Raw genomic sequence first — 25326 nt, 5'->3', positions numbered from 1 at the left:
GCGAAATCGTGCAGGAGTCAACTGCGCAGGCAGGAGTTGTGCAGGATTCCGCCATACACCCCAAAAAATGTGTTAGGGACCCTATAGCCAGGACCACACGAACAAATTCAACGGGAGAGCGCGAGGTGCGCTAATTTCCTCAGATCAGAGAGACTTGATAATGCAGATATATTAGTGATAGGCGTCGGAGGACCACGGGCCGAGAGTTTTTAACGCTTGATCGGACAGGCCGTTATTTGCCGCGTTGGTGGCTGCACCATAAAATCATGAGTAGAGTAACGGCCTGCTGGGATTCCGATTTGGGTTAGAACAACGTTGAGCTGCGTTTGAAACCAGAAGCGAGTAACGGAGCGTCCGTAGTCTGGAGGGGGGATCTATCCATGCGATGGAAAGAGTAATTAGCCAAATTGTATAGGGCTGCAGGAGAGAGTAGATGTTGAAAATGACAGCCTAAACACACGGTTGTGAAGTTCAACATCTAATGCACCCCAATGTTTAGTAGTAAGGCCTACGCAATTAAAATAGGCTGCTGTAGCTAACACGGTAGCTATAACGGCAAGAGAAGTGATGAGCAGCAACACATTATTAGAGAGGATTCCGAGGAACAGAGCAGAGCTACGTGCAGGTGCTCCAAGGCTCAGCTAGAGAAGTAACGGAGCAGAGCTACACGAGGGTGCAGGTGCTCCCTTGGTCAGCTAGGAAAGGGCTTTTAATATGCTGGCACTCTCTGAACAGAGGAAGGCGAAAAACTCCCAGACATTTAAAGGAGAAAAATTCCTTCCTTGCCCTCTTGGCAATAAGCGACAGAGCAACAGCTCCTGTGTATCAGCGGCCAACGCCGGCATTGAGTTAAGGTAAAGCGATGCTCCCCTAAATACATTTTGTGATCACCACATAGATTATATTGTATTACTATTTCATGTAGACATGGTCTCAGATGAGATGCCAAGACGGTAGCCTATAGGGTGGTGGCACCAATCCAGGGAAAGAGGGGTGAGGGAGAACCAGGGACGCGGTCCCTGGCTGGGAAAAAACGCGGGCTCGAACGCGGTTTGCGCCGACGGGAGATGATGGGGAAAGGGGAAAAGGTAGCGACACAGTCGCTACGGGGTGATGGTAATTTTGATACCATAGATTTAATAGAGACCCAGTCAGACCAATAGTATGAAACATCAGGAACAGAGTTTATTTACAATGATGCGCATCAAGGGAGAGACAGCATGACTTCACCTAAAGATCCATCAGCTGCTCTAACTAAACAAGGAAATAGTTAGAGTTTAAGTATCCTTCCAGGCTGACGGGAGATGGCGTTGGTCATCCCATCTCACGTGGACTACACTGACACAGACCCTGATTAGTGGCAGCCTGGCAATCCGGAGCAGATAGCTACCGACGCAGCCATGCAGAACAGTGAAACACTGCAAAGTCATAATATTCCTGCTTATCTCTAAACACAGTCACACAGAGATATACTGTACACAGGGACAGTACAGACATCATACAGTCATTACATAGAATCATACTTTTAGTATCAAAATGACCTACTAATGAGAAATGCAGAACATTAAACCACATATTGGAATATTGGACATAATGCAGAACATTAAACGATATATTGGAATATTGGACATAATGTTCTATTCCACTTTCTCTCAGGGGGAAGGGGGAGGAGGTTGCGCAGCACCCTAGGTAGGCAAAGACAAAAGTGGGGAAGGTTTATTAGCTGGAAAAGAGAAAGAGGTCGTAGTAGCGGAAGGCAAGGTAGAGGGCTGCACGCGGGCTGCCATAACTTGCGGAGTTGAAAAACATGTTGCATGAACAGAGGGGGAGACGCTGGAGGGACGCGCTGCGGCGCTGGTGCTCGTTGATCGGCTATAGTAGGAGAGGAAAGATAAACTGATTGTTGGAGAAGCCAACGCAGGTCTGCTTTCCTTGCGAAACGAGGGCAATCGATACTACATCCAACTCTACTCTAATCAAAGATATGGTGCGCGGAGTAGCTCTCCTTCTTCGGGTCGTGCGGCAGCTTGAAACAGGTGAGCGATTGGATGCCCGAGAAGGCGTTGGGGAAGCAATTCTGTGCGACTTGGCTCCTAACTTGACCAAATGTGTCTTGCAAGCGGAGTGATGCCGATGCTGCAACTTCGGCAGGTAGAGACAGACTGCGAATAAATAACCTGTCTGACTGAAGGAGGCGTGGCAAACTCAGTCATGCTCCCCCCGAACTTCCGTTTGTAAACTCCATTATGTACATTTAGTGACAGTACGCATGCACACACACACACGCACTCATGAACACACGCAAACACACACAGAAAGGTACATGCACACACATTCAGGAACATACACACACACACACGCACAGACACACACACACACAGATATGCACGCACTCACACACAAGCACGCATGCACACACACAGACACACATAAACACACACACACAAAGACACACGCACATACACACACAGTAGACATGTAGGTATATGTACGTACGCACACACGCACGCACGCACGCACGCACGCACAGACTCACGCATACACACACAGGCACGCACGCACACACACGTAAACACAAACACGTACACCCACGCACAAACACACCAACACACACATACAAACGCACACACACACACATATAAACACACACAAACACGCACACACACATATAAACACACACAAACATGCATACACACATATAAACACGCACAAACACACGCACACACACATATAAACACACACAAACACACCCACACACATAAACACACACAAACGCGCACACACACATATAAACACGCACAAACATACATATAAACGCACACACACATATAAACACGCTTAAACACATGCACACACCCACACACACACATATAAACACACACAAACACGCCCACACACACATATAAACACACACAAACACGCACACACACATATAAACACACACAAACACGCACACACACATAAATAGCCTAAATAGTGAAATAACTCGCATTGTTATATTGTATTAGTGGAACTTTCTTTATTTGGGAAAGTGAAATCTGCATTTTCTTCTGGAGTTAAACTTGTGACTATACAATAAATTAATAAATTATGTGTACATTTAGTAACAGTACGCATGCACACACACACGCACTCATGAACACATGCAAACATACACAGAAAGATACATGCACACACATGCAGGAACATACACACACACACACACACACACACACACACACGCACAGACACACACACACAGATATGCACACACTCACACACAAGCACACATGCACACACACAGACACACATAAACACACACACACATAAAGACACACGCAAACACACACACAGTGGACATGTAGGCATACGTATGCACACGCACGCACGCACAGACTCACACATACACACACAGGCAGGCACGCACACACACGTAAACACACATACACCCACGCACAAACACACCCACACACACATATAAACACACACAAACATGCACGCGCACACACACACACATATAAACACACACACACATATAAACACACACAAACACGCACACACACATATAAACACGCACAAACACACGCACACACACATATAAACACACACAAACACACACATATAAACACACGCACACACACATATAAACACGCACAAACACACCCACACATATAAACACACACAAACACACCCACACACACATATAAACACACACAAACACGCACACACACACACACACACACATATAAACACACACAAACACACCCACACACACATATAAACACACACAAACACAAAAGTGAAATAGTGAAATAACTTGCGTTGTTATATTGTATAAGTGGAGCTTTCTTTATTTGGAAAAGTCAAATCTGGAGTTAAACTTGTGACCATACAATAAATGAATACATTATGTGTACATTTAGTGACAGTACGCATGCACACACACACGCACTCATGAACACACACAAACACACACAGAAAGATACATGCACACACATGCAGGAACATACACACACACGCTTGTCTGTGGCGCCTGCAGGTGTATGGCCGTATGCACTGTGCGTACCATCAGGCTACTCAGCTACGAATAGAGAAAGAATTTCCCGTGTGTATTCACTCCAAGTTGGCCTACCATAATTTCCCAACTCTGTATTGTAGCCCATAAACTGAATGACAGTAGGCTATTTATATTTTTCTGTCAAATAACCAAATGCATTTGTTCAACTTTATGAAGCAAAATTACGCACTAGGCTACTTGGAACGCACACATTTTGTTTGCACAGGAGAGAATGACAAGTAGGCAAACACCTACTTGTTGCTGGTTAGCTAACAGGAAACAATTTTAAGCTAATTCACTAACTCGAGACATTTCCCTTCATTTGTGCCCTTCGTTTACATGCAAACGAATAATTCACCTCTGAAAACGATTCTTTCTAAAAACTCTGGCCAAAGTGGAGATTTTGGAAAATTTTGTTTGCACGTTATGTAAACTGAAAAAAACTGAGTTTTAGGCAGCCGACGTCACAGCATGTGCCAGAACTTGCACCTGTGCTAAAAGTGCGATCCATGCAAGGGGGCAGGCGAATTTCTGGAAGTGGTAGGACCCGTGGAGGCTGAAACTATCAGCCCTTCGCTAACCCCATAGAACGCCCATGAATTTAGGATTTTTTTTGAAATCTCATAACTTAATATACCATTATATCCTGTGCCGACATGTAGCTTCTGTATTATCTACATAAACAATACAAGGCAAAACAGGCTCAACTACCTCGTAGGCCTACGTAATGTTGGGTTCCCGTAAGAAGAATATTTAGCATGTCCGGTTGTAGGGAAGCTAACTTTGATGTAATTTCTGTCGCACCGTAGGGAGATAACCGTATTGTTTGAATAAGAAGCTCAGTCCAGCCTGAAGTCCAGCAGCAACTCAATGGAAAAAAAACAATGGATAAGCTACAAGACCATTGTATGTTAGGTAAAGCATTACACAGAAGCAAGTAAACCTAATAAAAAAAAAACTAATAATTTCAGAGGTTTTCGATGGATTGACAGTAGCTAGGCTTAGGTCGGAAAAGTGGAAAGAAGATTATTGGTGCTGTTGGATTCTCTGGTTGTTGCGTTATGTTTTGGTTCTAATGTCTGTATTGAAGAAGGTCAATAAATCTTGACGGCTCGATCAGGATCAGCGATTAAATGATGATTTATTGTAGATGGTACAACAATGAATAACAGAACACAGGCTAAGTCTCGAACAGTAAAACTGCGGAGAGTCTAACAGTTGTGGTTGCTATTAGAAGTGGGCTACTTGAAGCCTGGGTTTTCCCATGCTGCCTTACGAGCACATTTTTATTCACGCTGCTAGGCAGCCTTCCATGGACTTCATTTTCACCTCAACGAAGGAACCAATCACAGAACGGAGGAGGGACAGCAAGATGATGACGACACACCGAAGCGGTTATGAGCTACATACAGACCCATTTGATAGACATTCGTAGCGCCCAATAAACGGCTCTGGGCATTCGTAAACCACGTATCAAATACGAGAAAATGAATGTGTAGTTCCCAGACCCCATCTCAATGAGATGAGGTTTGGCATTAGCCAGGCTAGGCTACTTGAGCTTTCCAACAGAAGATGCTCCTTGAGTCGCTTCCTCAATCCGTCTCAGAGTAAAAAAAAAGACAAAGCTTGCTATACTTAAACATTCGAACGTAAATCATGGCAACGTGGCAGGTGCCAATCAGTGTACAAGACCGGCTCTGACCAGATGGAGATACTAGCCCGAACAGAACAAAACGCTTTCTCCCTCGGTCCACGTTGTCACTGATGTTCCTAAACCCAGGGCCATGACCTTCCTGATTGTAAATAGACACAGGCCTAAGCCTCCCTTAGTGTCCACATCTGGTAAGACCTTTGGTATTAGACAAAGTTATGCACAATATGGACCTCTCCCCGTTGTATACTACACACAGAAGTAACATACAGTATGAACACATCAGAATACAGTGAGAATACCCCAAAATTCTACACTGCGAAAGTCGCAAGCACATTTAACTGCAGATTTTGCATGTGCACACTAAAGGCACAAATGTGTAACAGTAAATTTGAAGTCGTACATATTTTTTTATACCTTGTACACAAATTATGGGCTACAGGTTTACAAATCCTTACAGGTACACAGATCCTATCCTGTGCATCACAACTTCCAATAGTCGTAACACTTTTGCTACAATTGTTGCAGCGCAGTATGGAGATATAATTGGTGTGAAATTCGCAAGCACATTTAACTGCAGATTTTGCATGCGCATGTAGCAGGGGTAATTATGCTTCCCTGAATTTCCCCATCTTTCCCGCATGTTATGTGCACATTTTGTAGTTTTGCACGCCCCTGAGGTACAGTAGGTAGATGGGGGGGGGGGGGGGGAAGTTGGTGGCAGAAGTTGGTTCCCACACTGAAGTCATTGCGCAAGAAAACCAGGCAGAGGTCGAAAGATGGGGGTCGGCCAAATCGGCTCATACTTTGTATGTGTGATAAGTATGTGGAACTATGAACAGCCATATAATTAAAACCCTCCAACTATTTTTCGTTACTGAGTTCTGGGGCCCCCCTTGGAGACCCTCGAAAATCGAACAATTCATGGCTGAACATTACTGAAATTGCAATGGCTACCCTGATTATTCTGATAAAGATATGAACATAAGCCTTATATTTCCATATAGCACGAGTTTCCTAGTCTCACAGACTAAAAGTTGAAGATGAAGCATTGAAATTAAGAGGGTGTAGGGGGTTATCAGAACCACTGAAAGCAGAAATTTTGGTCATTTTTATGAGGCATTATCTCACATGTGCAGTGGCTTTGGTGGATGTTTTTACTGTTGCTGGAGAGAGGAACATCTACTGATCCAAAAACAATCGTCGTCTAATTGGGCCACACATAATGCGAGCCGTGAAAGGAGGGTCTTTATGGGCATTTTTTTGGCATCCTACTCTGTAAAGCCATTTTTAGCAATATCTGACAATTTTTTAGCAATATCTGGAAAACTATCTCACCTGTAGCTTTCAATTTTTCTACAGTCAATATCTGTTGCTAATAGCATCCATACTGTCAGGTGTGTAGCTCAAGTATAACCTAGAATGGTACTTAAACTTCTTCCAAAATTTGGCTTGGCGAAATAAAATAGCACATTTGAAGAGTTGTTAAACCCCCAGTTTTTCAGATAGAAAACTTAGATATTACAGTAAGCATCTCTGGTACCAGGTTAAACACTGTACAAAATGTGGTCTCTCTTAGATGATTAGTTTCACAGATATTAAGGCTAAAAAAACAACAACAAAAAAACATTTTCGACAGGTATCAGATCCAAACTGACTTTTTTTGAATGATCAAAGTCTTGTGAAAATCATATAAAAAATTGTGAGGGTGTTCAGCCTAATTTTGTCACAGTGAATTTTTAAAATCTTAATTGATCTCAGGTGCTAAGTGAGTGAGCGTGTGAGATCACATGGGCTCAGATAGGTATGAATTTGAAATTTGAAGGCTACAGGTGAGATTATTTTCCAGATATTGCTGTTTAAAAATGGCTTTTCAGGGTAGGTTATGATGGCAAAAAAATGCCCAAACCCTCCTGCCACTGCGCATGTGAGATAATGGCTCATAAAAATGGCATAAATTTAGAGAGATGACAATTCTGCTTTCAGTGGTTCTGATAACATTTTGTCAATCATCATAAATAATAGGCCTACATTGGAGACTGTTAACTATTTAGGCCTACTAAAATTATTTTCGTCATTCATGCCGTTCGTAGCCTTCAATCGCCATAAATAACACACGGTCGAATATTGAATTGTTTATTTTCCAACATGCCACAACAGCGAAATCGCAAGCAGACTGTTTTGATAAGCGTTTTACTACTTTCGGCCGCCATTGCCAAAAGCCAGAAGTAGGCTAAACAGGAAACCTTATTTGGGCTTTCGTCTCCCTGTTAACAGAACCTGTATTTATTAATAGGGCTGTCAAAATAACTGATTAATTTCGATTAATTAATTTGAGAAAAAATAACTGATTAAAAAAATGAGTGCAGATTAATCGATTCCGTATGACCTTTGACCCCGAGCCATTCTAGTCAGTAAAAATTAGACTGTAAAATGAAGGAGAGAGAAGAAAACGTGCTGCCTGGATCATTGATTGGATAAAAATAAAGTGTTGAAAATAAAGTCCTCTGCAATGTCTGCAGAAAGGAATTTGCATATCACCGGAGTTCATCAACTCTATAGTCGCAAATCAATGCAAAGAAATAAGTGTTGATATTGAGGGGAGTGTTAATTTATTTTCATTGTGTCCCCTAGCCTAGGTTATATCTGTGGCCTGAAATGCCTTGTATGTGAAAAAAAAACATCTTCCCGAAGCACTTTTGAATTTATTTCCTCACCATATTAGATCATATCATAGATTATTATGGCCATTATTTGAATAGTGAAAATAATAATAAAAGAGTTTTTGAACTTTAATGTCACTAATGCTGATTATTCAATGATTTATTTGAATTTAAATTATTTAAATACTTTCACAGCAAAAATTATATATGTGATTAATTTAGATTAATTAATCACAGAGTATGTAATTAATTAGATTATTTTTTTTAATCGATTGACAGCCCTACTTATTAGACATCCTCTGCTGCTATCATGAATGAAGGCCTACCAGACATTCTCTGGGCCGACTGACATAGACATAACATGCGACTGACTGTTAATCTAGACGCACCCTAGCGGCAGCAAATTGGGTCTGGCTCGTCACATAGACATAATATACATAGACGCCGCATCGACCGCTACTCCTTACTAGCGCTGACGAGATTTGGAGCCGCCATCTTGGACCGGTCATCCACTCCACTCAGTGTAATCTGTTTGGCCTGTGAGATGAGCTGTCAGCGCACTTAATTAATCATATCTCACTGAATACCGAACAGATTCTCACTCGTTTTTTTTTGCTGCAAAGGTCATACATGTAGCTATGATACAGGACACATGATTTAGCGTATTTTAATATTCATAGTGGGTTTAACAGTAATAGAATATTCTGATATATGATATAAAGTGACCTGACGTCCGATATCAAAACTGGGAACATAATCCATGTTTGACAGCATAGACAAAACTAGTTTGATACAAGTTTAATGAGTTAAATATAGTTCACAGTTGACAGAAAAGTTCCATCAACAGCATTATTCACAGAAAGGTTCTATAAACATTTAAGTGAGATCAGTGCCATTCAGACATCTGAGGGGTATTCCAAGTAGGCCTATGTGGTTTAGTGACAAACTTGGGTAAATTGACAGAATAAGTTGTAAACCTTCCAGTAGAAAAGCTGTATACATGAAACATGGTTGTGTGTATTTTAATATTCATAGTGGGCTTAATAGTAATAGAATATTCTCATATATGATATATTATAAAGTGATGACATCCAATATAAACACTGGGAACATAACTAATCCATGTTTGACAGCATAGACAGAAACTGGTTTGATACAAGTTTTAATGGGTTAAATTGACAGAAAAAATACATTAACATTTTCAGTTCAGTGCCATCAAAAATAAAGTTTGATGAACAGACATTGGTGTGGCATAAGTAAAGGAAATGGAGTAACTGGGTTCAATATCAACAGCATTTGTTAGACAAGTTCCATAAATATTGTAAAGTGCAAGTTTGTAGGTTTGTTTCTGATCCTTAAAAAACAGACATTGGTTTGGCATAGTAAGTGTAACTTCATCAATTCAAGACAAAAAGGTGACTTGTCACTTGTACAGTGTCAATGGGTTCATCAACAGCATCTGTTATTTACAGTTCACAGAAAGCTTTCAGCCCCAATGAAGAGATTAAATAAATAAGAATTAAGAAACATTTTAGAAACTGCTAAGATCAGCCCCGTTCATTGCAATCAGTAAAGAATCGGGGAGTGTCTTCACAGGCTCAGTGAGACAGAGGTTACTGTCATGCAGTTGGTTCTATGATTTCGATAACTGGTGCATGTAATTTTGTATGTTCCCACCTTGCTAAAATTGCTTGGGCTAAGAAAAAAGTGCTTCAGACAGCAGGTGGGCAAATAAGATAGCAGTACATAGTGAAACTGGGTAAACTCCCTAAAAGAGGACCGAGTCAACCAGACGATGGGGAAATGGGACACAGAGTGGTGAATGCAGGTGATGAAGGTGGAGCTCATAAATCAAATATTCAGTCACAGTGTAGCAGATGCCCTCCAATACTGCAATGAAGAGCTGCACCTTCCTCAGTTCCAGGGATGTGAGGAGACTATTCAGTTCATTCACAGTCTCCTTGAGCAAGGCAGTTGTTCTGGGGAGATATAAAATAAATAAAGGAATAAAATGAATAAAGGAATTTGAGAGGCATCTTATTCTTGTTAGGGTAAATGACATGTGAATAATACAGTGTTGGGCAAGCTACTTAGACATTGTAGTGAGCTAAACTATCAGTTACTCTGCTATGAATAAAACACTACACAATACTACCACCCAGTCAAATGTATTATTAACACAAACACAGCAGTAGGCTAGTTCTCTACATAGGAAGCTACTTTAAATTGTGCCAATTACACATGACAAGAAAAGTGTAGCTTGTGTGGCTAAGCCACTTGATAAATAAAGAAGTTAAGCTATTGAAAAGTTACTTTATTCAGAAAATAGTGAAGCTACCAACACGCTTAGGCTACAAGTAGCAGCTAGCGATTGCCCAATAATATAGGCTACAGTCTGTGCCACTTGTGTAAAATTCGCCAGCCAAATCTAGTATGATTTATTTCTACAATAGCCTTTTTGTGTCAGTTGTAATCTAAGTCAGTGTTATGGAATATGACTTATTAAGTCTCAGTTCATAGCCAGGTGAACACCGAGTAAACAGCCTAGCTAGCTGGCTACGATTCTCATACAGTAATATCAAAGATCCTTGCTCCTTCTCAACTCTCTGGTAATATTCTATTCACAAAATACAACCATTAGTACGGTAATGTTAAATCTTACTTGAGAAAAGTAAATCCCCCAAGCCCTGTTTGCGATGGTTCGTCGATTTGAGCAGGAACATGCTGCACAGTACTGGCATCTTGTGTCTTCTGCTGCAACGCAACGAGGAGTATGACCGGTCCAAGATGGCGGCCGCATTTCTCGTTTCCAGCAGCCAATGCGGCGTCTATGTATATTATGTCTATGGCTCGTCAGGCTAACTGACTGTGGTAGTCACATGATGTTTGATCACCTGACAAGACAGCTCTTCCTGCTAAGTGAGGCGTTCCTACAATGAACGTTCTTCGATCGCAATAGAGCACTTTATGTGTTTTTTCTGTGATTGCATTGAAGAGAAGTTCTTTGATACAGTTTGCTGTAGCCTAACATTTCGTTTATTATCTCCAAGATAACGAGTCTGACGTTAGGGGTTGCTATAGCCGTCGTTTTAGCAAGTTAGCTTCTTTCACAATGCAAACATTTCGTTGCTTGTCATAAGGAAGGAATTAAACACTCGTCGTATTTAGTCCAACACATGCAGACATGGCTTCTATTCTTGATGAATATGAAGACTCTCAGAACATTCGCCACCCGGTTCATTCGCATAACCGCTTGCCAGCAACCAACATTGGGATAACTCATTCGGGTAACGTATTATAAAGATGTGGTTACATGACCCTCTATATTTCGTTAATTAACTTAGTTGCTATAACCACTACATCTGTCTGTGTTGGTCTTTAGGATTTGTGAATGTAAGGTTGGAGGAAGAAAAGCCCATATTCAACAAACAACGGATTGATTTTTCCCCTCCTGAAAAGATAAACCATTTTGCTGTATGCAACAATCAGCTTTGCATGAGTTTGGGAAAAGACACTATTCTAAGGTAGGCTACATCAAACTACACCTGAGGTGCGTTGGAATTTGGCAAGCAGTGGCAAACGTTCGTGATCAACATGTCTTCTCAGAACGGCCTACATTTGAACGATTTGGTGTTATTACATTGTAACGTTAACAATTCGTTCATCTCACGTCCACTGTATGTTTGCGGAAAACTACCTCCATACGGTCGCCAACCTGTTTGCAAACGTTCGCCTATGTTTGCGAATTTGAACGCACCTCTGACCTGCTTAGTAGGCTAGCCCTGTATAATAGAGGGCATCCTGCAATGTACACTTTCAACAAATGCATTCAGGTCAAATTTCACATTAACACTTTGTGCCATGAACATCTAAATATTTCCTGTTTTTAAGAATTGATCTTGGAAAACCAGATCAGCCGAACCAAGTAGAGTTGGGCCGTAAAGATGACAGCAAAGTGCACAAACTCTTCCTCGATCCCACAGGTACTGCTTGCATGACTTTATGAATGTATTATGTTGCAGGATTATGCAGGCTACTCTACTCTGCCATATTTATTCTACTGTAATATATGGTATTTTCCATATCCTTTTTAATGGCTGTTGCATGGGGCCTACTAGCATGTACAAATGTATCCAGTCTTACAGTTAAGGTATGTGATGACTGTACTTAAAAATAAAATAAATAATGAAATCAAAGCAGTATTATTTATATATATATATATATATATATATATATATATATATATATATATATATATATATAAAGGATGCCACGATACAAAGTTAGCCATTGATCGCTCACATGATTTTATTAAATCAACAAGTTTCAATACAGAGTAATTATGTTTTATCCAGTGACTGACTGTCGATTTTGTGGCTGGGCCTTTAATTACATTTAGTTTGGCAGGGCTCCAGGCTCCAGTTTGTTCATGTCAAAAAAGATTTGACCCCCCCCCCCCCCCCCCTCTCTTCAAAATACTATTGCCAAATGCTATTTTTTTGTCACATACAGCAAACCAGGGGTGCCATTACTTATGTGAAAGTAGTATACATCTATGCATAGTCACAGAAACATGCGTGCCCAACTAAAAGGCAGAAGGCACCATAGAACAACATAGAGCAGTGCTCTCCATGAAAAGAAAAACTGCACCAATTCAAAATCACAATGGTTAGAGTATGTTCAATATCCCTAACGGAATGCATGTCTTCGCCAAAAACGACAAAAGATGATGTTATAATAATGCAAATTATCAACAAACTCTGAAATAAAGTCTGACATGAGATGTTATTATCATTGAGACAACAGGGGTTACAGCAGCCGACTATTAGGTTACCGTATTTTCTGGACTATAAGTCGCACTTTTTTTCATAGTTAGGCTGGTCCTGCGACTTATAGTCAGGTGCGACTTATATATGAAAAAAATATATAATTGAACATGTTTCTAAATGCACCTTCAGCCAGAGATTAGTGCTTGCGCTATACCTGAATCACACGTGCATACCTAAATCCTCAAATTATGGCCGGAATTCTATTTATAGCCAGGTCTCAGATTCGGACAAATAAAAGCCAGTATAATTTTGTTTCAATTTAACTAATAAAAGAGCTCTTCTTAATATTTTATATTGTTGGTTGGTTTAATTTTGTTGCCAATTAAAAGTCATTGTCCACACCCTGAGTCTCCAACACGTTGCTCTCAAGCTACCAGTCGCATGCCGCCCCATTCTGAGCTAGAGGCTGAAGCAGTAACCTACATTTAAACACAATTGTTGCTGCCAGGCATCAGCCTACAAATTTTTATAAAAAAGTAAATCATGCATAATTTAAAAAATAACTAAATTTATACCTAGACCTCTTTGGCTATACGGAATAAGTTTTCCCTTGCAGCACAAGTTCCATGAATGATTGAAAGTGGATGCCTTATCTCGCAATAAGCGGATGGAAATCCCGACACTCTTTCATACATGAAACCTAATAGTGAACCATTAAATACCCCACAGATTTCAGTGGTCATCAGTCCCGATATTTAGCAATATAATCAAACAGTCCAAACGTAAATGTCTTGAATTTCCCCTGGGGATCAATAAAGTATCTATCTATCTATCTAAATTAAATCTCAAATTGAACATCTTCTGCTTTTGATAGCCTACCGTTATGCCGCTCCAAACGAAAAGTAGGCCTATGCCTCACAATAAAACACAAGAAATAAAGCCCTATAGCTGACTCGAATACAAGCCATGGCCCAAATAAAGGTGCTTTGCTCAACCTAAATAAAAGGATTTACGATGTCTGTCTCCTAAACATTCCTCACCCGTTATCTAGACATGCATGAAAACATTTGAAAACAAAACTCACTGCCATGTAATATTTGATCGCTGTTTTGATACTAATTATCTTTCACGTAATGAATACGCACAGAAAGTGAAAGAAGGCCTACTATGCGCACCGTGTCTGGAGAACACATCCATGTTCTCTTGCGTTATAGGCTGTCATGCTTCTGTGTTTGCAAAATTCCTGACGTTTCCTGATCGCTAAACGTTTGTGTTCCTTTCCTGTCGATAGCGGTTGATGTAGAACCACCTAGGCTATAATTTGACTTCAGCGGTGACAATCCTGCTGAGAGAGAGAGAGAGAGAGAGAGAGAGAGAGAGAGAGAGAGACCCCCCAAAGTGGTCCTGCGCACCCGTGTGTGTCTGCATGGGCAGTGAAGGCAGCCTGCCCTCCTCTTGGCTGCCTTCACTCCTTAGTCTTCATTAACATTAATCTTTTTGGTCTCAATAATCCAGTTACATAGTCTCTGTTTTTGGTTTTGGATTTTGTGAAATAGATTTCTAAATACTTATAGTCCGGTGCGACTTATATGTTTTTTTTCCTGTTCATGACTCATTTTTTGACTGATGTGACTGATACTCAGGATCGACTTAGTCCGGAAAATACGCCCCACTTCTGCCCTACGGCTGCGTGCGCATCTAGTTTTGTTGGTAAACAGGAAACCCGTCTATTGCCAAATTTCTTGCCAAGCCCAATGTGTTATGTTTATTATATCGGAGAGAATTCATTCGGAATAGGTCATGCAGGAAGCCTACCTATTTTCTTTGTGATTGCCTTTATGTAACTCTACAATGTTATATAGTAACATATTGGCCTACTCATTATAAATGTAATCAAAATCAAGCAATCCGTGTCCCAATCACACAGGCCATTAAGTCACATTATGCTGTTACTGACTGCTGACAAGTGCTCTGTAGGCAGTGTTGTAGAAGTTCATACTTCATAAGAGCTAGAGGTGTGAATTGGAAGTAGGCATATTTTGTAAAAGATAGTGTGGATAGTTTTTTTTTTTTATTCTGCCTGTTTTAAATACACCATTTTAACACAGTTTGGGGGGGGGGGGCAGAAATACCTAGGCAGCACAACAAGGAAGCATTGCCCTGTCAAAAGTAAAGAAGAATGGCACATAGCTTTCCCAAGTCATGAAGTCACATAAATCAAACAGAGAGCGGTAAAATGCTGCTCTGGGTGTGTTTTTTTAATACTGGATATCCAGTTTTTTTTAACTAGAAATCTCATCAATATTAATCAATCTGGCTAATTAAACCAACTAGTGCAGTGCCCGTTCAAACATGGCATTCCTGTAGAAAGCACGTAGCCCAATAACATGTCTGCAGGTATGCCTGCTTTAAAAATTGGAAGTGAAAAACATCATTCCAGCTAAGCATTCAATAATGAATACTGAATATTATATTATAATATATTAACCTATAATTATTAATGTGCAGTAAGCAGAATTTAGTATGGCTGCATGTGACATTTCTACAGATCAGAATGACATAAGCCTAACAGCTGTTTTGAGTTAAGGCTATATTATTGTTAAGCTTATTGAATAACTTCCTGATACTGAAGACAAACCATTTTGTGAAATGATGCATCTTCGTTTGAAATTTGCAACGATGTGACTCAAAGGGCAACGAAGTGACATCAGGTATGATAAGGGATCAAATTCCAAAAGTAATTCCGTGGAAATGCATGATTCCAGTTGCTGCTACTGGAAGAAACTGGAATACATGCATTTCCACTGAATTATTTTTGGAATCTGATCCCTTATCATACCTGTTCATTCTTACTTGTCGCTTGACTTATCGTGACTAAATTCAAGATGGCTGCAAATGCTAAACTTCGTGAAGATACTGTCTGTATAAATCGTCTTGTAAGTAAACTACCAGTGCTTTTTCAAAGTTCTCAATGTCTCGTTTTAAATGTCAGGGCCCTCGGAAGTCTACCAATGAAGTGTGGAGATATATTGAGCCTCGTAAATGGTGTAAAACAGTGATTTATTTGCATGGCTAGCCCGATGCCGAAGCACCACCATTGAAAATTCTCCTTTAATGGTAGCATAAGTGACGTCGCTCTGTCTGCTACTCGTCTAGCTGTGTGGCACGATCTTCTGAAACGTTAAATTCGGGACCTTGCAGTCAGGATTGTTGTTTGTTTATTCAGAGTCTCAAGGTCAAAAGTTGCCTGTGCTATTCGAAGCGTCAGTTTATTGCACATACTTTTTATGTAATTTTGAATAACAACTACATACCCGTGTTTGTTGGTGTGTTGCTGCAAAATCCGCAGAATCATTGAACTGCATACAGTAAGTCTTTATTGTTGAGGTCAGACATGATAATCATCCAAACATCTTGCGTCTTAGTAAACCTTAGTTAGTGATTCAGTGCTGCCAAAACTCCGCTTACCCTCTCTGCCTCTGGTACTGTGCTGTGCTGTGTGAGAGGGGGAGTGGCTATGGTAGAGCGGCGGAGAAAGCCAACCTGTGTTTCTTTTACCGATATATTTAACAATATCTTTTGCTTTTCTTATCCAAACAACGTCAAACATAGCACTGCACTTGCTCGTGCCCGTAGCAAGACAGCTGTCAAGTTTGAAATCAGTCGGACTAACGGTTCGACAGATATGTAAGCCTACAGTGCTGTGTATGAGGGGGAGTGGAAACAGTAGAGCGGAGAAAGCTAGTGTGTGGTCCTTTTACCGATATATTTAACAATATCTTTTGCTTTTCTTATCCAAACAACATCAAACTTGTCACTGCACTTACTCGTGCCAGTAGCAAGACACCTGCCAAGTTTGAAATTAAACGGTTCGAGAGATATGCGTCACACACACACAGACAGACAGACGTTCCTGCAATTTATAGATAGATAAAGCCAATCATTCAAACTATAACTTATTCTAAATGTAATGTGCCAGGAACTGCTGTATGGTCACAATTCACTCCGTAGCATAATATGAAGACATGTTTGCAAAGGCGAGAAGCAATTTAATTTCTTTTGCAATTAAACTTTACATTTAGTTTAAATCTTGACAATTAATGGGTTTGGTTGTTGTTGGCCCTTACAATGAACAATTATTGCCATGGATTGAGATCTCCTGTATTCCTTATTCTGCATGTGCATTTCAAAACATTGCGACGTTGGAAGCTAAATAGCTGCTTACGATTGTTTGTGAATAGTGGTATGCTCCTCCATGCGCATTTGCACAGGGCAAAGATGTGACATTGGTACGGTCTCAATTGTTGGGAGGCACATGACACCCCTTCATGCTGCGTTGATGACTAAATCGATCTATGACTAAGGCCCGCCCCCTCCACTCACACGGACAGTCAACATTCGGTGACAGGCGCTATGGCAGCTGTCACAGTAGGAGACATTTCACAGGAGGCAATTGATGATTTTTGGAGACAGAAAGATTATATATCATCTCGAAGTCACCAAAAGGGCCTTAACTATGCATTGTAGGGTTATATTAATAATTTTACGTTTCCAGGACAAGCCTTTTTACCATCTTTACCAAGAATACCTCTCCGTTAGTTTGGTGCTACAGTATTTACATGAATCATTCAGCACAACATTGCTAACATTTGTTATCTCGGTTATTTACAGATATGTTAATGAAGCTAAGCTCCAAAAGTTAACGTTAGTATAACTAGAGCCCTTTGGACAACAGCTAACAATCATGTACGATTGCCAAAGTACAAAAACTAGCACATAACAGGCCAATGAACTCATGTACAACACTGGTAACGTTAGGCTAACGTTTTCTAATGTTCTAACGTTTTCTAATTACGTTAGAGATGTTAAAGATAATGTTCAAATTCGTTGTTGACCTTAGAACAGATGTAGACATCCTTGTTAATTTTATCCATGTTTAGTTGGTGTTGTGGTCTACCGCATTACTTTATTCAGAGCAGACACTTATCTCGGTTGAGATGTGGCTTGGGAAAGGATGAAAAATACACACCATCGCCCAGCCTCTCGGGATACCTAGTGTCGGAGTTGCATGTACCCGATGCACACCGTTTGACCATTTTAAACTTAAAATGTCAAGAAAAAACATATAGAAGCGAATGAAAACTGACTAACTGCAATGCATTTCAATGGACGTGGAAGCAGAGAATGTCTGAGTGTATTGGGTTAGCTATGCGCACTGTGATTGGCTCATCGCGTTTGGCTTAGCCATAGGTCAATTCTCGTCAAAAACACTGAGTGTGTGGGACACAGACAAAGGACTACACCAAAACTTTTAGGAGTCCTCTCGACTACCTCTAAGACTTAGGTGCCACTTCTAGCAATTCACTTTTTTAATTTAAATATTACCAATTTAACTGATTCATTGTTATTGTATCCAGGCATTCTCGTAATGTCTCCAGTATGACATGCAAATGTAAAGTAATTTGTCTTTGAATTCTAAGTACATAGCTGAGATACTCAGGGTAAGACCACACATTCAGAAAATGAAAATGTAATCATGTCTGAGTTCTAAGTACATAGCTGATAGTTATTCAATGTAACAAATGTATTATAATGACACATTCAGAAAATTAAAAATGTTCTTATTTTCTTTTAGGTTCTCATCTGGTAATCAGTCTTACCTCAAGTGAATGTGTCTATTTGAATAGAAACACCCAGAAGATCCGAAGCCTCTCAAGGTGGAGGGGTCATCTCATTGAGAGTGTGGGTTGGAACAAAGTGCTTGGAACTGAGGTGACAACAGGGCCCATTCTTGTGGGCACCAGTCAAGGCATCATCTTTGAAGCTGAGATTTCTGCCTCTGAGGGTAGCTTGTTCAACACTAACCCAGATCAGTACTTTAGACAGGTCCACTCTCTTGAAGAGGATGGGAAACCAGCACCTGTTTGCTGTCTTGAGGTTGAACGTGGTTTGGAGTCAAAATACTTCATCATTGCCACTACCCGGAAGCGCCTATTTCAGTTTGTGGGGAAGGTAGCAGAGGGATCTGAGCAGCAAGGTTTCAGTTCCATCTTTTCTCAAAACCAGGAACTACTTCCCAGTTTTCAGGAGTTTCCTGTCAACATGGGCTACAGTGAAATTACCTTTTATACTTCCAAGCTCCGCACATGTCCCAAAGCCTTTGCCTGGATGATGGGCAATGGTGTGTTATATGGCCAGCTGGACTATGTCAGACTTGATTCACTCCTTAGTGATGTCGAAGTGTGGGAGTACACATCAGATATCGACTTCAATTTCAACAAGCCCATATCCATTGTGCTCACCCAGTTTCACTTCTTGCTTCTCCTTCCAGACAGAGTGAAAGCTATTTGTACCTTAAATGGGCAAGTGGTACATGAGGATGTATTTCCGGATAAATTTGGCACCTTGAAAAAGATGATCAAAGACCCGGCAGGAGGGCTGGTGTGGATTTATACAGAGAAGGCTGTCTTTCGTTACCACATACAGAGAGAGGCAAGAGATGTCTGGCAGATGTATATGAACATGAACAGGTTTGATTTGGCCAAAGAATACTGCCGGGATCGTCCAGAGTGCATGGACATGGTCCTTGCCAAAGAGGCAGAGCACTGCTTTCAGAATAAACGTTATCTGGAAAGTGCTAAATGCTATGCCCTAACCCAGAACTACTTTGAAGAGATTGCACTTAAGTTTATTGAAGCAAAGCAAGAAGAAGCCCTGAAAGAGTTCCTCATGAAAAAGCTGAACAATCTGAAGCCAAGTGAGAAGACTCAGATCACTTTGCTTGTTACCTGGCTGACGGAGCTTTACCTCAATCGACTTGGGCTTCTTGAGTCTGATGACAGCAAGAATGCTCTTCTCCAAAACACTCGTGATGAGTTCAGACGCTTTCTGAGCAGCACCAAACACAAAGAATGTTTCTACAACAACCGAGACACTATCTATGACCTGCTGGCTAGTCATGGCAATGTAGATGACATGGTGTATTTCTCAGTCATCATGCAAGACTATGAGAGAGTTATTTCACACCACTGTCAACACGATGACTACAGTGCAGCTTTGGAAGTTCTGTCAAAACACTGTGATGAAAAGCTGTTCTACAAATTCTCTCCTGTCTTAATGCAGCACATACCCAAGAAAGTGGTTGATGCCTGGATCCAAATGGGAAACAGACTTGATCCCAAGAAGCTCATTCCAGCTCTGGTGAACTACAGTCAGATGGGAAGCACTCAGCAGATAAATGAAACCATTCGGTACATGGAATTCTGTGTATATCAGCTCGAAGTGAAGGAAGAAGCCATCCACAATTACTTACTGTCCTTATATGCAAAATATAAGCCTGACTCACTTTTATGGTACCTAGAGCAGGCTGGCACACAAGCTTCGGAAATCAACTATGACCTGAAATATGCTCTACGGTTGTGTGCTGAACATGGATATCTACAGGCATGTGTCCTTGTCTACAAGATTATGGAGCTGTATGAAGAAGCTGTGGATTTAGCATTGCAGGTTTGGACTGACAATTATTTGTAATTGTTAACGTATAACACTCTTACAAACATTATATGTTCATTACCATTTAGACAAAGGGTAATGATTAGTACAAAATATTGTTTTTGATAAATATGACTTGTGTACATACAGGTGGATGTAGACCTAGCCAAGTCCTGTGCAGACCTTCCAGAGGATGATGAGGAATTGAGAAAGAAGCTGTGGCTGAAAATCGCTCGGCATGTTGTGCAAGAAGAGAAGGACGTAAAGAAGGCCATGAACTGTCTATCCAGCTGTAACCTCTTAAAGATTGAGGACATCTTACCGTTCTTTCCAGATTTTGTCACTATTGACCACTTTAAAGAGGCAATATGTAGTTCCTTGGAGGAGTATAATCAGCACATTGAAGAGCTGAAACAGGAGATGGAAGAGGCTACAGAGAGTGCTAAACGAATCCGAGAAGATATTCTGGAAATGAGAAACAAGTATGGTGTGGTTGAGTCCCAAGAGAAATGTGCAACTTGTGACTTTCCTCTTCTCAACCGCCCGTTCTACCTTTTTCTATGTGGCCATATGTTTCACTATGACTGCCTCTATCAGGAGGTTAGTACGCACCTCTACACACATGAGCAGACCAAGCTAGAGGAGCTACAGAAGAAGCTTGCAGGTGTTACCGTGACAACCAAGTCTCGTCATCGGCAAAAGGAGGATGATTCAGTCAGTTTGGGAATTACCCATGTTAGCCGTGAACAGATTAAGTCTGATATTGATGATATCATTGCATCTGAGTGTGTGTACTGTGGTGAGCGGATGATCAAGTCTATTGATAAGCCTTTTATTGATCCAGAGAGGTTTGAGGAGGAGAAGTCAACCTGGTTATGAGAATGCATTCCTCCTTCCTCTAGATCTGACATCATGTAGAAATCTTATGGCATGTGATTTATTTGTTAATTACAGTAGAATGCTTTTGAATGCTGCTTCAGGGTTTTTGAGCAGCTTGTTTATTTAGAAATGTATTTTTAAATGAGTCACATGTTTATAAGTAATAGTTGATATGCCTACTTTTACTCAAGTTAAATGATCTACTTTTCAGTTGTTGTAAAGCATTTTCCAGTGGTTGTCCTTTGAGTCATTGCAATGCCATTGTCATAAGAATTGTATAATATTCATGCACAATACTACTATTTGTTTGTATGCCCCTCATTGGCAATATATTTAACATGTGATTTGTGATAGGAAACCAATGAAAATGATTGTTTCAGTGCACAATAATAGGCCTAGGCTAGCTTGTCTGTTTATGCTGCCCATCTCGCTAATATTCATTAAAACGATTATTACAGTATTTCCCTGACTTATGATTGTTGGGAAAATAAAAGGCTATGGTGGTGTACAGTCCAGGGCATCTTTACAGTCAATCCAAGGGTACTACTGATAACGCGCACTCGCGATACTTTGTTACTCAGACTTTCCAACAGTGGTTACCAGAGCCAGAGAAAGCCATGCCGCTCTGGTGGCGACGTCCTTACGTCACTATCCACTCGGCAATCTTCGGAATGTTTCAGACTATACCAATAGATACATGGCATATCAAATATGCTGATATTTTTGTTTTTGTGAACAAGGCAATGCGATTGTAAATGTATAGTCTAACACAGATACTGAACCAGCACCGTTTAATGAAACATGCAGTTAGATCTCGGCGAGAACAAGATTGGAAAGGCAATTTTATCTGCTATCGTTCATTATGCCTGTTCGTTTCTCTGTCCTCGCCATGGCGCCGTGTCCCTGCTCTCTGTTACTGAAAGTGGCCGCCTCTCTTCTACTGCCGACCCTACGCTCTCAGAATCACTCTGTACCCACAACCGCCATTTTGGAGGCAGAGAGCGCAGAGTTGGCAGCAGCAGAGATCGAACGAAAAGGGGGACACGGGGCCCAAGGTGAGCAAGTGTTTATGAGAAAACATGGAGGAGCAATGGGGGAAAGATGGCCGGGAGGGAGAAAAGTGTTAGCTCTATGTAAGGGTCGTATAACCCAGTTGCTTGACTCTCACAGATTAGACGCGAGGAGTTCGATACAAGGCAAGACCCGCAATATTCGTATGCGTTCAAGAGCGTTCAATGTTTGAAGCAGTATTTAAGTTACCTTATGCCATTCCTCGGCTGTCTCACGAAACCCTTAAAGAGACACACCCCATTTGAATTATTAAAATTCAGAGGTTGAAATTTGGGAAATATGTTATCAGAAAATTACCTTATGGCCTGGTTAAACGTTAGATTAACTCATTGTGAGCCATAGCCAACCATCTGAAACATTAAGTTACTTAGCTGATTCGTCAAATCTACTGCTAACACCAGCAATCAAAGCAAAGCCTACAAACGCCACGCTAAAGCAGTGGGACCAAACAAATGCGTTTCACTCTTAATAGTGCTGAGCTTTGCCGTCATGTCAAGGTGGACCTGCACAGTTGGGGACGTCGCTGCTACGTTAACGGGCTTGAGCTAGCTAAAGTTAGCTAACGATAGCATATTAGCAGCTAACAATATAGCTTGCTAACGTTTAACATCTGGTAGCTAGCTGGAGCAAGTGTAATACAATAGAAGGTGTATAATTTTGACCTCCAGAGTGTCTGATATACCCAATGGCACGTGCAGAGTTGCCGTGGGTTTTCATGGAACTACGTTAATGTTATGGTGGGGGTGGGGGGAGAATCAGACGTACGCTACCTGGGCACGCAGCCAGGTCAGTTGGTCAGGCACGCCTCACTCATTCCTTTTGCTAACGTTAGCCTGTTGAGGTCAGCCATTTCTGAAAGAAGATTTTTATGTAGGGGTTATGATGGATAATGTTAGCGAAGTGCAACCAGGATGTAACTCCAAACTGACAAAAAGAAGGGTTAATTTAACGCCAGCCACAGTAAAGTGTGGCGTGGGTGAATGTGCATGGCTCCCCCCATAAATAGGCCTACAGTTCTTGACCGGAAGTTAATAGAAAAACATCACAATAATAATAATAGAAGTATAGGATAGAAGAAGAAACAGAAGAACAACGATGATTAGGCATAAATGAATGATGTTGAACACGGATCCATGGCCAGAGAATCTGATTATTTCTTCATGATCATGGAGATCCTGTAACAGTAATGGATTATAAAAATCCCACCCTGGCCTGGAAAGTCATGAAATTCAATACATTCACTGAACATATTGAGTAAAGTCATGAAATTGCATTTGCCACTTGTTGTATATAATAGCAGGCTATTTCAAACCAAAAATAAACAAACAATTAAGTCTAAAACAACCCTCCACAATGGCACTGTCTCCGTATCTTAATTAAACAAAAATATTAACTAGACTATTTTGCACTGTCTTACTAAAATCTGATAGGGCAACAAAACGTGACACCACTGTAGAGACCTTTGTATTAGGGTGGTCCTTATCAAGTCTATCAAGTTTTTTTTTGTGCACATTTTTAGTGACCTCTTAAACTGTTCCTTTTAACTTCAAAATTAGAAATATGCATTTTGACAAAAATATGATATTTAACGGTAGCTCAATCATGTGGAAGATTGCCTATGTTAAGCTGTGCTTCGTTATTGTGATTTTTAAGTAATATTAAAAGTTGCTGCAAATGAACTACATTTTATTGAAATCAGAGCAACACTGACATGACAACAATGACAACAATCTCAAAAAAAGTAAACTCCACGGACTTTGTTTTGTAGGCTACTTATCCCCAACTAGCGCGATTGCGCGAGAGCTACACCAACACACCAGATATGCACAACAACAACTACACTCAACTGAGTGTATGCCACATGCATAGTTTAGGTGAGCTATAGTTTAATAATAATAATAATAATAATACATTTTATTTAGAGCGCCTTTGATGTCACCCAAGGTCACGTCACGAATAAACAAAAACAAAAAGGTTGTTAAAATTATAGTCATCTCAAAAAAAAAAGATAAAAGTAAAAGTCAGTCAGTCCATAAACCATCTTGAAGAGAGATATGTTTTAAGTCTGTTTTTAAAGTCAGTAATTAAGTCACAGCATCTGATGTAGTCTGTCAGTGAATTCCACAGCTTGGGGGCGATGTAGCTGAAAGCCCTCTGTCCCAGTGTGCTGAGGTTCACACTAGGGACATGCAGTAGGCCTGCTGATGAGGATTTCAGTGAGCGAGCAGGGGTGTAGACGTCTAGGAGGCCAGTGAGGTAGTTGGGGGTATAATTGTGTAGGGCCTTGTATGCCAGGAGTAGGACTTTGAAATGTATTCTGTAGGGAAACCGTGTAATTAAGTGGTATCAGAGTGGGTGGTATCGATGATTTTTTAGTATATGGTAGTGCTGGGCGGTATACCGGTTCACACCGTATACCGGTGTATATTTTCGTTATGATATGAATTTTTAATATACCGGCATACCGGTGTATTTGATTACACAACGTTTGGAACGCTGCACCGCGCGACAGTGTTTCAGACAGGACTTTTTTTTCCACACGCACGCATGGTGCCTTAAGTTTTTCCCCTGAGGTATGACCCTTAAGGCTTACTTTCTCCTTAGGTAAGGGGTTTATTTAAGGGTGTTGCACAGAATATCTTAAATTGTTTCTTTAGTTAAGGAAAAACGTTAAGGGATACTGCATTGAAAGGGATTTATCGTCACAAAAATTATTTTGAGATTGTTCAACAGCTGTAACTAGCTGGCTAGTAGGTGATGTCGTTA

The 25326-nt window shown here is 40.7% G+C and overlaps 2 protein-coding genes across 5 annotated transcripts in view; both read left to right on the top strand.

Moving 5' to 3' along the window:
- The first annotated feature begins 11236 nt into the window (after positions 1-11236).
- Positions 11237-21949, top strand: vps18 (VPS18 core subunit of CORVET and HOPS complexes). The gene is made up of 5 exons (XM_042095020.1): positions 11237-11637; positions 11733-11874; positions 12242-12333; positions 18755-20625; positions 20761-21949. The coding sequence occupies exons 1-5, from the start codon at positions 11535-11537 to the stop codon at positions 21487-21489; spliced, it is 2937 nt and encodes a 978-aa protein (XP_041950954.1). The 5' UTR covers positions 11237-11534; the 3' UTR covers positions 21490-21949.
- A 414-nt stretch (positions 21950-22363) lies between these two features.
- ino80 (INO80 complex ATPase subunit) overlaps positions 22364-25326 on the top strand; it is a 70444-nt gene continuing 67481 nt past the window's right edge. For all 4 annotated transcript variants that reach the window (XM_042095009.1, XM_042095008.1, XM_042095007.1 and 1 more), the window contains exon 1: positions 22364-22544. In XM_042095009.1, coding sequence (XP_041950943.1) covers positions 22379-22544 — 166 coding nt within the window. In that variant the 5' untranslated portion in view covers positions 22364-22378. The remainder of the gene's footprint in view (positions 22545-25326) is intronic.

The sequence above is a fragment of the Alosa sapidissima genome, chromosome 6 (genome assembly GCF_018492685.1).
Source record: "Alosa sapidissima isolate fAloSap1 chromosome 6, fAloSap1.pri, whole genome shotgun sequence".
Lineage (NCBI taxonomy): Eukaryota > Metazoa > Chordata > Actinopteri > Clupeiformes > Clupeidae > Alosa > Alosa sapidissima.
The sequence above is the reverse complement of the archived record's forward strand: the minus strand, read 5'-3'. Positions and strand labels throughout refer to the sequence as shown.

What these genes read in the sequence shown, in the direction of transcription:
- vps18 (XM_042095020.1), top strand. Translation starts at nt 11,535, where the DNA reads ATGGCTTCTATTCTTGATGAATATGAAGACTCTCAGAACATTCGCCAC. An exon ending in GGAAAAGACACTATTCTAAG is followed by an intron (nt 11,875 to 12,241) that starts GTAGGCTACATC and finishes CCTGTTTTTAAG; the next exon opens with AATTGATCTTGGAAAACCAG. An exon ending in ACTCTTCCTCGATCCCACAG is followed by an intron (nt 12,334 to 18,754) that starts GTACTGCTTGCA and finishes ATTTTCTTTTAG; the next exon opens with GTTCTCATCTGGTAATCAGT.